This window comes from Trypanosoma grayi, assembly GCF_000691245.1.
Source record: "Trypanosoma grayi strain ANR4 Tgr_449_V1, whole genome shotgun sequence".
Classification (NCBI taxonomy): Eukaryota; Euglenozoa; class Kinetoplastea; order Trypanosomatida; family Trypanosomatidae; genus Trypanosoma; species Trypanosoma grayi.
The window spans coordinates 1-10,453 of NW_008826068.1; the positions used below are offsets into that span (position 1 = coordinate 1).

The 10,453-nt window shown below is 56.8% G+C and overlaps 6 protein-coding genes across 6 annotated transcripts; all 6 read left to right on the top strand.

The window, feature by feature from the left end:
• Positions 1–111: 111 nt before the first annotated feature.
• DQ04_04491000 (hypothetical protein) lies at positions 112–951 on the top strand (the record flags this gene model as incomplete). Its single annotated transcript, XM_009313605.1, has 1 exon — positions 112–951. The coding sequence occupies one exon, from the start codon at positions 112–114 to the stop codon at positions 949–951; it is 840 nt and encodes a 279-aa protein (XP_009311880.1).
• Positions 952–1,452: 501 nt separating this feature from the next.
• Positions 1,453–2,643, top strand: DQ04_04491010 (hypothetical protein; the record flags this gene model as incomplete). The annotated part of the gene is made up of 1 exon (XM_009313606.1): positions 1,453–2,643. One exon carries the CDS (start codon positions 1,453–1,455, stop codon positions 2,641–2,643), a length of 1,191 nt encoding a protein of 396 aa, XP_009311881.1.
• An 858-nt stretch (positions 2,644–3,501) lies between these two features.
• DQ04_04491020 (hypothetical protein) lies at positions 3,502–6,573 on the top strand (the record flags this gene model as incomplete). The annotated part of the gene is made up of 1 exon (XM_009313607.1): positions 3,502–6,573. One exon carries the CDS (start codon positions 3,502–3,504, stop codon positions 6,571–6,573), a length of 3,072 nt encoding a protein of 1,023 aa, XP_009311882.1.
• Positions 6,574–6,935: 362 nt separating this feature from the next.
• On the top strand, positions 6,936–7,448 carry DQ04_04491030 (hypothetical protein; the record flags this gene model as incomplete). Its single annotated transcript, XM_009313608.1, has 1 exon — positions 6,936–7,448. The coding sequence occupies one exon, from the start codon at positions 6,936–6,938 to the stop codon at positions 7,446–7,448; it is 513 nt and encodes a 170-aa protein (XP_009311883.1).
• Positions 7,449–7,760: 312 nt separating this feature from the next.
• Positions 7,761–8,345, top strand: DQ04_04491040 (hypothetical protein; the record flags this gene model as incomplete). Its single annotated transcript, XM_009313609.1, has 1 exon — positions 7,761–8,345. The coding sequence occupies one exon, from the start codon at positions 7,761–7,763 to the stop codon at positions 8,343–8,345; it is 585 nt and encodes a 194-aa protein (XP_009311884.1).
• A 449-nt stretch (positions 8,346–8,794) lies between these two features.
• On the top strand, positions 8,795–9,484 carry DQ04_04491050 (hypothetical protein; the record flags this gene model as incomplete). Its single annotated transcript, XM_009313610.1, has 1 exon — positions 8,795–9,484. The coding sequence occupies one exon, from the start codon at positions 8,795–8,797 to the stop codon at positions 9,482–9,484; it is 690 nt and encodes a 229-aa protein (XP_009311885.1).
• Between the last annotated feature and the right edge of the window lie 969 nt (positions 9,485–10,453).

Consider the following 10,453-nt stretch of genomic DNA (forward strand, 5'->3'; position numbering starts at 1 on the left):
AAAACAAAACAAAAAAGTGTGTTTGGCTGAAATAGAAGGCAGAGGAACAGGAGGCACTACAGCAGTAAAGTATAACGGCGTAGCAACGCATCCCGCCGCGGCAACAGCGTCATGGAAGGCGTGGACGCGTCTTCGTCCACAGACGGCGCAACCGTCGCCGTGACGGCGGAGGCGTCCTCAACAGATGGTAATCCGGGCAGGAGGTGCATAGGGGAACGTGACAAGAACACCAGCAGTGGCGTTCTCGTTACCCCCGCGTGTGGCCGCACCTCCAAGCCTGTAACACTACACACAGTATGGCCCAACAGTAGGGCGGCGCAAGTAGCGCGTGGCGACACGCCNAAGCCTGTAACACTACACACAGTATGGCCCAACAGTAGGGCGGCGCAAGTAGCGCGTGGCGACACGCAGCAACAGCAGCGCGTCACATCACTTGGGAATCGGTACCACAACCGTGTCACCGAGCTGCCGCTTGCATCTCTTGACCTTGTTTTCACGTTCCTTCCAGTAGGTGACCTGTGCACTGTGCTTGGTGTGTGCCGAATTTTTTATCGCGCCGCTGTGGAGTCTGACCGCACCGCGTGGAAGGCCCGCTGTCTTTCGATGTGGCGCTGCAAGCAGGGCTTCGCGCGTATTGCAAAAACGTGGGACGACACGGAAGAAGCGTGTCGATTGGAAGAACTGGAGGTTATTTCCCTGCAACAGCGCATGTTGAGGGAGATGCACCTTGGCGATGCGGCCGTTACCGCCGTTTCCGAAGTAAGCGACTGGCTCTTCCGTGGCACTGTGGCAGGGACCGACTCACTTGCCTCAGAGCTGGCCGCAGAGAACGATTGCCCCGTCATTGGCACACCTGTGGGAATGCACTCGCGTGAAGCACATCAGCAGCTGCAGCTGCAGTTGCTGCCGACAGTGCAGCGGGGAGGGNCCTGTGGGAATGCACTCGCGTGAAGCACATCAGCAGCTGCAGCTGCAGTTGCTGCCGACAGTGCAGCGGGGAGGGTATGTTGGCAGAAGCAGGCAGACCTCAGCTGCCGCCACCACGTGCGGCAGCGAAAGTGCCTCGGCGCCTCCTCGAAGTGAGCAGCAGTTGTGGGGTCCCGCGGTTCTGCAAAGTACACCGACGTACGATGCTATTATGAACACAACAACCTCACCATTGTTGCACGCATCGTTCCTCACTCCGCCGCAGCGTGGCGTGTTGGCAGCATTGCCTAACGTGGCTTTGGGTGGGCACGTCGACCGCAATAATGGACTGTATTGGTGGCAGATGGGGCAAGAGCAGCGCCAGCATTGTCTACGACGTCAGCAGCAGGAAGAGCGCCGGCGGCGGCAACAGCAGCAGCAACGAGGTGATGGGATGAGTCCCCAAATGCACGACGATGAGGAAGAGGAGGAAGGGGAAGAAGGGGAGACAAACAGCACAGCTGTCACGGAGTCCAGTNTCCCCAAATGCACGACGATGAGGAAGAGGAGGAAGGGGAAGAAGGGGAGACAAACAGCACAGCTGTCACGGAGTCCAGTCACAGAGCCACGGAGCACGCGTTCCCTTGCCTCTGGAGAGCCCCAGACAACAGCCGAAATAGCACCAGCAGTGCCCATCCGCTTGCCATCATCCTGCCGGTCGCCCTTCAGGCAGCAGAGACGCCGATGGAGCAGCAGGATCCGTTACACCCGTCCGAAGCCGTCGCCTCAGAGGGTAACCTCGATAATGACGATGATGAAGATGATGAGGGGGATTATGATGATGATGATGATAATGATTCGAGCGCGTTGGATGCGAAGCCTCGCATCAACCCCTACCGGGAGTTCGAGGAAGACATGGTGATGACACACTCGCTGAGTCTTATGCAGTACGCCCAGCAAAAGGCGCTGCAAGGGTCAGTAAAGGAGGAAGATGAGGATGGTGATAAAAATGGGTTATCAGTCTCGTGGAAGTTTGCCTACTACATGTCACTCCGAAGTGCACGGCGTGAGAAGCTAACAATGCAGGTTCTCCTGGAGGCCACATGGTTCGTCTGCTTTCGCGACACTGGAGCCACACATCCGATCACCTTCAGGGCGGACAACACCATCGTTATCCGTCCCGCCGTTCACACACCATGCGGCAACAGCAGAATTACGAGTAACGTCAACGCAGCTGCGACGACGCCCCTCCCATGCCAACTGGTGAAGGGAGGCGCGGAACTTGTCGTGCACGTCTTTCCCCCACTGAGGGTACAACGGCGTTTGGGTTCCACCACCAGTACTGTTGGTGGTGATGCTGCTGTTGCTGCCTCGAATGCACCTTCGCCGCAAGCCTGGGTGAGGGTACGTGCTTCAACCAACGAGGCGGCGCTGCGTGCCTTCCTCGCGGAGCCTGACGCCACATTGCGGCGTCTCCACGCCGAAGAGGTAGGGCATAGTGAAAAGAGGGAGGAGGAAGAGAATGCGGCTGATCAAGACAGCATTGCCACTACTACTACTACTGCTACTGCTACTGTTGCTGCGAACGCCATGCCGAAACCGCTACTGGACGACCGCCTCTGTGGCGACTGGGGGTGGATGATCCAGAGCCCCTTCGTGAAGATATTCTCCGTGGAGACGCCTGTTCCACTTTATGTTCATCAACTGCGGCGCACATATGCGCCGCGGCCTCCCTAACGGGGAATACACATTACGCTCCTCATGATGCAAAATCACATACGTGTGTGTGTGTGTGTGTGTGTGTTTCTTGATAATCTGGTGGTGTCATGCTTCGTTTTCATATTTCATCGAAAAGGGGCGAAGTCGAACAATGATGTAGCATGTAAATGGCGATAACAGTTAGGTTTTTTCTCGCAAAAATGTGCCGCAGTCCCCATCTTGGTAGGTTTTGCTGCTGCATTTGCTAACGTATATATGTATATGCCTGGNGTCATGCTTCGTTTTCATATTTCATCGAAAAGGGGCGAAGTCGAACAATGATGTAGCATGTAAATGGCGATAACAGTTAGGTTTTTTCTCCCAAAAATGTGCCGCAGTCCCCATCTTGGTAGGTTTTGCTGCTGCATTTGCTAACGTATATATGTATATGCCTGGTTGTGTGGTGTTGCCCTCTTCTTGAGCCTTTCCACTTCCCCCTGTGGTGAAACAAAGCGAGTGATACGACGCTGAATAGGGAGTAAAGGATTAAGAAGACAGGGTGATCGCTCTGTTTCTGTGAGATCTCCTGTAGCTGGTTGCCCCCGCTGGTCGCTGAAGGCGTATATGTGTTGTGAGGAAAAACGGCGGACAAGACTGGGTTGCGTTGAAGGAAGAAATGCGGAAGTGCTGGGTCATATTTCATGCCACTAATCTTTTGTTCACCAAATCGTGCTGTTGTCCCTCTGTGAATCAAATTGCTGTTGATTTTGGCAGTGGTAGGGATTTTTTTTTTTNCCTCTCCCACACACACCTCTCTCTCTCACACACCCTCTCTGTCTGTATGTGTGCGTTGCTCTTCCACTCTGGAATTGTTCTCTTTTTATTCATCTCGGCATCATGTCAGTAGAGTGTTCACTGGCCCATGGGATTGGTATGTCCGTAGAGGTCGACGCGGAAGAATACCACCCCCAGCAGCAACAGCAGCAGCCGACGACCGTCACCGATGATGCTGCTGCCGCTGTAGCACCCTCTCTCATGGTGCGGTTTGTGCACTTCCTCTGGGCATGCTACAACCGCATTGACGCACCGCTCGAAGCTTTGCTCCAGCAGAGCGTGGAGCTGGCACGGTTTGTTGAGTCCAATCAAGGCCAAAGTTTCCTTCCGCATCATCAGCAGCAAGTACGCTGGGCCCTGTGGGAGCTCCTGCACGACGCAGCGGGGCGCGAGTCGAGCGTGGTGGTGATGGAAAAGGAGTCACGGTTGTACGGTGGGTGGAGCAAAACAGCAGTAAAGCGGGCTTCACCTTCAGTGTCCTGCGCCGACCACAAAGGAGGTCTGAGCGCTCTTGCTACGTATGGTAACAACAACAACAGCAGCAGCAGTGATAACAAAAATAGCAGCAGCAGCAGCAGCAGTAATCACGCAGCCGTAGTGGCAGGGGTGCCTGGGAAGGTGTGGCATGCCATGAGCGAGGCGGAGGAGGACGCGCTTCTTGCAGCGTTACGGGCCCGTGGGCACTATCACATGCGTATTCCGCGTCACGCCCAGAGTTGCCCGCGGCGTGACGGCAACAAGCGCACATCACATGTGTCCGCGCCGTCCTTCCGATCCCGACTACATGACTCCCTTATGATGGCTGTCAATGGGCCGACAAAAGTAGTAGAAACAACAACAGCAACAACATCGGAGCACTACACGGAGCCACAGACTCGGCATAACAGCACATCTGTTGATGGTGGCGCCGGGGCACATGGTGACCCACACGCTGTTATTGGCACAGTGGAATCACTCACGACGGGCTGTTCCTTGTGCACTGCGCAAGGACTAATTCAGGGTTGCTGGGTGTCTCTGCGTCTGCTGCAGCTGATGGATATGGTGGCTGCCACCCATCTCTGCGCCACCCCGCTGCTCGTTCCGCACGAAGCCTTATCAACAAGGCCATGCGAAGCGCTCTGCGTTGGCTACCATGTTGCACAGCATCAACTACAGCTTGCTATTGGGCTTATGCTCTCCATCGTGGCGCCGCCCTTATCGTCGTCGCCGGTATCCTCCGCAGCACCTGGGGGACATACCGCGGACCCCATGTTGGACGACGAAAAGGAGCACCACGCCAAAGCCTCCGCGGCTATTGGAGCACTGGCACTGCATGGGCTTGACGTTTGCGTCCACCTCCTAGCGGCGCTGCGGTGCCTGCAGCCAGACAATGTCTACGTGGTTCTCCTTCACGCTGCGGTGCTGTCGTTCTGTGACCAGCATGGCGTCAGCAAGGCGAGAAAGCTTCTCCGGGACTTCGCCACTACAACAGTGTCAAACGCAGCAGCAGCAGCAGCAGCAACAAAGACAGATACAGACGCTGCGCTATCTTCCAGCAAGGAGTTTCCGGACGATTGCGACGCCTACGATATGTGGCTCCTTGTAGAGTCTTCGCTACGAACGAGCAGTGGAATGGAGGTTAAGGATGAACGAACGCTTCTTCTTCTGGAACAGATGGTGACAGGAGTTCTCTTTACTGTGTTCTTGCAGCTTGTGGAACTGAAGGAGCTGCCACCACCTCCCACGCACTGTCAGCGCCCGAGCAGCCATGGCGAGGCAGCAGCAGCATGTCTTCGCGCGCGTGAAGCACTCGACACCATTGTACGACCGCGGCTGCTCAAGCTGTGCGATGCCGCAGATGGAGCGATCAGCACCCGCGGCTGTCAGTCAGAGTCGCTCTACTGGCTTCTGCGTGGCACACTGTGCCACATCCTAAATGCGCTCTCTATGACCCCTTCCACTGAGGTGGCACACATCTTTGACGCGGAGGAGACAACGGCGTGCACCCGCGAGGCTGTGAAGCGTGGCGAGGCGGCACGGGAGTTCGTGGGCCACCCACTCGCGCCGCAGTGGGTGAACGCGCTGCTAAGCGACAGCGAAGCGCCAAAGCACACGGCACTTGGGGAGTGGCGGCTGCAGATAGAGAAGACCGTGTGGAGCGGCAATGACACGGCAACGGTGGAGGGTGGGCTGCCAGGGTGGGAGCGCGTCACGGATGTGGCACTCCTGCCGCCGGCGGCGATGCGGATGTGGATGGTGCTCACGCGGACGCTGTTTCGCAGCGTCTCTGCGGACTTGGTAGTGGCGCGTGCACGCGATGACGTGGAGGCTGCAACTGCCTCTGCGCCTCCGGAGCGGGAACAGACGGGTGGTGACTCTTTTTCCGACACACAAAACGCCAAAAGAAAGGAAAAGAAGGGTGTGGCGGCGCAGCGAGCTGTAATGGCGGAGCGGGAGAACGCACATAAGATTGCAGAAGTTCAATGTCGTACTGAGCAGTCTTCAATCGGGTTCTGGTTTCGCTGGCGCAAGGCATTTGTTGCCTATCGACTGCTGAGCACCGTGACGGATGGGCGGCCCTCATTGCTTGAGCGGTACCGCCAGTTGCTGCTGGCTGGCGGTTGTAAAGACACGGGCGTGGTGACGAGTTTCATGCTCGCTCTGCAAGCGATCTGTCCTATCGCGCCAAGTCAGCAGGAGGCGTTGGCGATGGCACAACTCTTTCCTGCAGCAGCTGTGCTGCAGGAGGGCGAACAGGAGTTTTCATTGGCTACACTAGATGGAAGACTGCGCGAGGCGTGGCAGCGCTACGACCTCCAGTGCGTACAGCCAGCGATGGCGCACAGTGCTGGGGAATGTGTCGGCAGTCAAACTCCTGCAGTGGTGGTGGAGCCGCGCAAGACGGTGGAAGATGGTAACCGGAACGGACGAATCCCCACAAAAGTGGCAGTGGCGGGGCAAAATAGAAGACGGTCACTTCAATCACAACGACAACAGCAGCTGCCAGTCGGTGCGTTGAACACTTCGGCCCTGCCACCTCGCCGGAGGGTGGTTGCGCGACTGGTACCCTTGGCGACCGACTCGTCCCCTTCCCAAGCGTTAGGTGGGCCATCCTCCTCCGCAGTGCAGGCGATCCAGCGGAAACTGCCGTCTTAACTGCAGCAGTAGCATAGTTTTGAGCGTCCTTCGAGTGAGCCACGCGGGTACGTGGATGGAGGGGCATTCATGACACGTTCCCTGTTTGTTTCTTTCTTTCTTTGATGTATCACGTTGGCATCGCAATGATTGGGCTGTATACTTTGGTTCGGCAGCGCAAAGGTTCCGTGGGAACACCCGCAGTATCGCGGGGAAGAAAGGGGGTCCGTCAGCATATTCCACGCCGAAATGAACCATGCATCTTCTTTTCAATTCCTTTTGGTTCTCTTTTAGCTAAGGTCTACTGTTGCACTTAGCAGCCGAGCAAAAGCCGTCAGGACGCTTTTGTGTGCACAAAGACATTCCACGCGCCAAGAGGGGGGATGGAGCAGATGCAACTCACGCCTGATGCCAACTATGAAGCACACTCGCGGAGGCTTGCCGCAATACGTGCGAAGCACAACTTGTTCGAAGATGCACAACGAGGTGGAAGAATTCGGCGCCACTTCCTCGAAGCGATGGAGATGCTAAAACCTACCAGTGTCCCGAATCGGATGAGTCATCTCTACAAGGACAGCGAGACACAGCTTCTGGCGGAGATCATTGCTGACACCCGCGTGAGAACGCAGTGTGGCACTGAAGGCTTCACACCGTGGGTGACTGACGACGAAAGCGGGGTGAAACATCGCTACGCGTTGCTGGACGAAGGTGAAATGAGGGATGGAAGCAGCAGAATTCGCGGCGCGACAGAAGTCAGAGAATTGCTTGCCGAGCTCATCTCCAGGTGGCCGGGTAATGAGGAGCGGGTGCCGTCTGCACCAACCTCTGGCACCGGGGGGCCTGGATCAGGGTGGCCTTCTGTTGGGCACTTACTGCCTGATGAGGAGGATGAGTGACGCTCCGGATGTGGAAAGCCCCCCTGAGAGGGAGGTGCATGAAAGAGTGCGCGCGTTACAAAGTTTATTTTTAAGTTTGCGAATTTCTGCTAGGGAGGCGAGAGGTGTGTGTGGTGCAGTGGGCAGAATAATACAGTGAAGATGGGGAAACCAATGGTTTGAAGCTTCCACGAAGATCACACCTCGGGGCTATCTTAGCGTCCTCCTTTTCGCTCATTTTTTTTTTTGTGTTGTTTATTCCTGGCTTTCTTCCGTATGTGTGCTTTTTTCCTGTGTGGTGTACCAGGGGTCCTGAGCAGCGCAGGAAGGAAAATGTCTCCCTGCGCCCGACGGTGTCCGCTACTCCGTGCAGCACACGTTTCGCTTGTTCGTTCGCCCTACGGTGCGCTTTACACATGGCGTCGCTGCGTGGCCGCCGCCGCCGCCGCCACCACCACCGGCAGTAGCAGTAGTAGTAGTAGTAGCAGCAGCAACAGCAATGATGAGGCGCATCCTTCCTCCTCCAAGTTTAGCATTGACCCAAGACGGCTCCCCGACACGATTCCTGGCGTTTCCCGTGAGGAGCTGGCGGCGCGGCTGGAGAAGTACCAACGCGAGTTGGCCTACAAGGCCGCACAGGCCACGTCGCGTGAGCTGGCGAACGAGATTGACACAATGCGCCGTGCGATGCCACCAGAGCAATTTCGGAAGTTCCTTCACGACCTGGACGCGATAGAGGCAAAGAACGCGAAGGAGGCTGCACGGATTAACGCCATGTCGCCGTCGCAGCTGTACCGCTACCAGCAGCGGCAGCATCGGCGGCAGTGGTTCAGAAGGTTCGCAAAGACCCTCATGCTGTGTGTGACCTTCTTCGGCGCCATATTCTTCATGTTCTTCCTGTTTTTCTTCTTTCAGTGAGGAGCTATGAGAGATAGAATGAGTGCATGGGTGGGAAGTTGCGTTTGTACTTACTTTTGTCTATTTGTGTGTGTGTGTGTGTGTGTGTGTGTCTTTGTCCTTGGGGTAGCAGGGCTGTGAGAAGGCTTGCAACGCGCAGGCGGCAGAAAAGAAAAAAGAGAATATCGGACAACCACCGCTGGGAGAAGAGTGCAGGTGTGAGCATTCGTCAAAACGTTGCTCGCGTAGCACTGCTGGCGGCAGCATCTCTTTGTTCTTGGTTGTGGCTTCTCTTTTCTTCCGTTTGGCGATGGCGGCAGGCGAAGCAAAGGGGCGCAGCGCTCGGGAGAAGACCGTGAAGGACATCCTGTTTGTCCTTCGCCTTGTTAGTGTAGACTTCGTGTGTGTTTGTCTGCCTGGCTAGGGGAGGGGAGGGGGAGGGGGGGTGGAAGCGTGTGCCGCCGGGCCACATGTCACTCTCTGGGATAAGGCGGTCGTGCTGCACGCATGGCTTGTGTGGACACGGCAGCAACAGCAGCAGCAGCAGCAGGATCTCCGTCGCTCGGCACGTGTGGCCGCCGTGGGGTCTGCTCGCCCCGTCGACTCGTCCAGCGCCGCCTCGTTGGGCAGGCGGAGGCATTCGCAGCACGTTGGTGCTGCTGCGGCCGCAGACCATCAAGCCGAACCCAGCACACACTCCCAGCGGTAAGTTCGACCGCAGCTTCGAGAAGCTGAGCAGTGAGCTGGAGAACCGCATGCCGTTCCGGCAGCAGCAGATACTTTACGGCAGCAAGTACGACCGTAACTTCGGCGAGGAGAGCTACGACGAGATGCGGCAGGCAGCGCAGGATGACATTTACGGTCGGGAGCAGGAGAAGGCCGCGGCACGGCAGGCACGCAGCTACTTCACCGGCGACGACCTCTCCCCCACCGCGCTGCACGTCAAGTCGCCGCGGCTGAAGGTGGCGCAGCACCAGCAGCGGCAGAAGTACGATAAGCGCATCCTCAAGACAACGAAGGAGGCGGCAGAGTATTATTATGAGCGTGAGAGCCCGGAGCAGCGGCGTATTCGGCGTCGCGTCATCGCAGTCTGTGGGGCAGTAGGGTTGTTGGGTGCGTGGTGGGGCCTGCACGCGCTGCGCCTCTACATGTTGAGCTAGCAGCAGCATGTCCCACCTCTGGTGTGTGTGTATGTGTATGTGTGTGTGGGTGTGGGTGTGTATGCCGGCGTCAGAGGGAACGGGAGGAATTGCAATGTCCGTGTTGTGGGCATGAACCTCTGTGCGCATCATGCCTGCTACTGCTGGTCGGTGCGCTGCCTGTGTGATACCCCGGCTCTCCCGCCCCAAATTGTCTGCGCTCTCTCTGCGTGGTGGTGGGTGGTGGACACGAAGAGCAGACGGCGAGAAATAGAAGAGGGTGTGTGTGTGCGTGTGTAGCACACGAGGGAAAGGGAGAGAACGGAGAAGGGGTAGGGGTTAAGGGGGGACGACGTACAAAAGGAAAGAAAGAACGAAGAAAACAGCAAACGGGTGGGGGAAGGGAGCCGGCCATAGTGGCGAGGTGTGTCCCCAGCGGCCACACACACACACACACACACAGAGAGAGAGAGAGAGAGAGAGACGCGCATTTGGGTTTACATACGCATAGCTGTATTTGTATGCAAGCATCCCCCGCGCCCTTCTGCGCCCCACGCAGAGAGCTGCGTGCATGCGGGAGATTCATAGAGGAGTTATTATTGCTAACACTTTCCCTCTCCCTCTCTCTTTTGTGCTTGTTTGTCTCTTTGTGGTTTACTGTTCGTCGTGGTGGAGGGGTGGAAGAAGAAAAACAGTTGTTGCTATTGCCTACATCCGGTGCGCAGGCGAATTCTCCAGAGGCCACGTCACTTGCGGTCCGTCTGCCACCACATCGACGAAGAAAAGAAAAGGGAAAGCCGGGCAGCAGCAGCAGCCCACCAGAGAGAGAGGGAGAGGGAGAGGGAGAAAGCAAAGCAAAAGCGAGGGAGGGAGGACGAAAGGAGGAACAGCACAAAGTGGTGTAAGACGGAAACCAACGGCATAAAAGGCTTTATTGTTACTAAGGAAGGGAAAGTGCCAGGACAGCACACACAAGAAAGTAACAGCAGG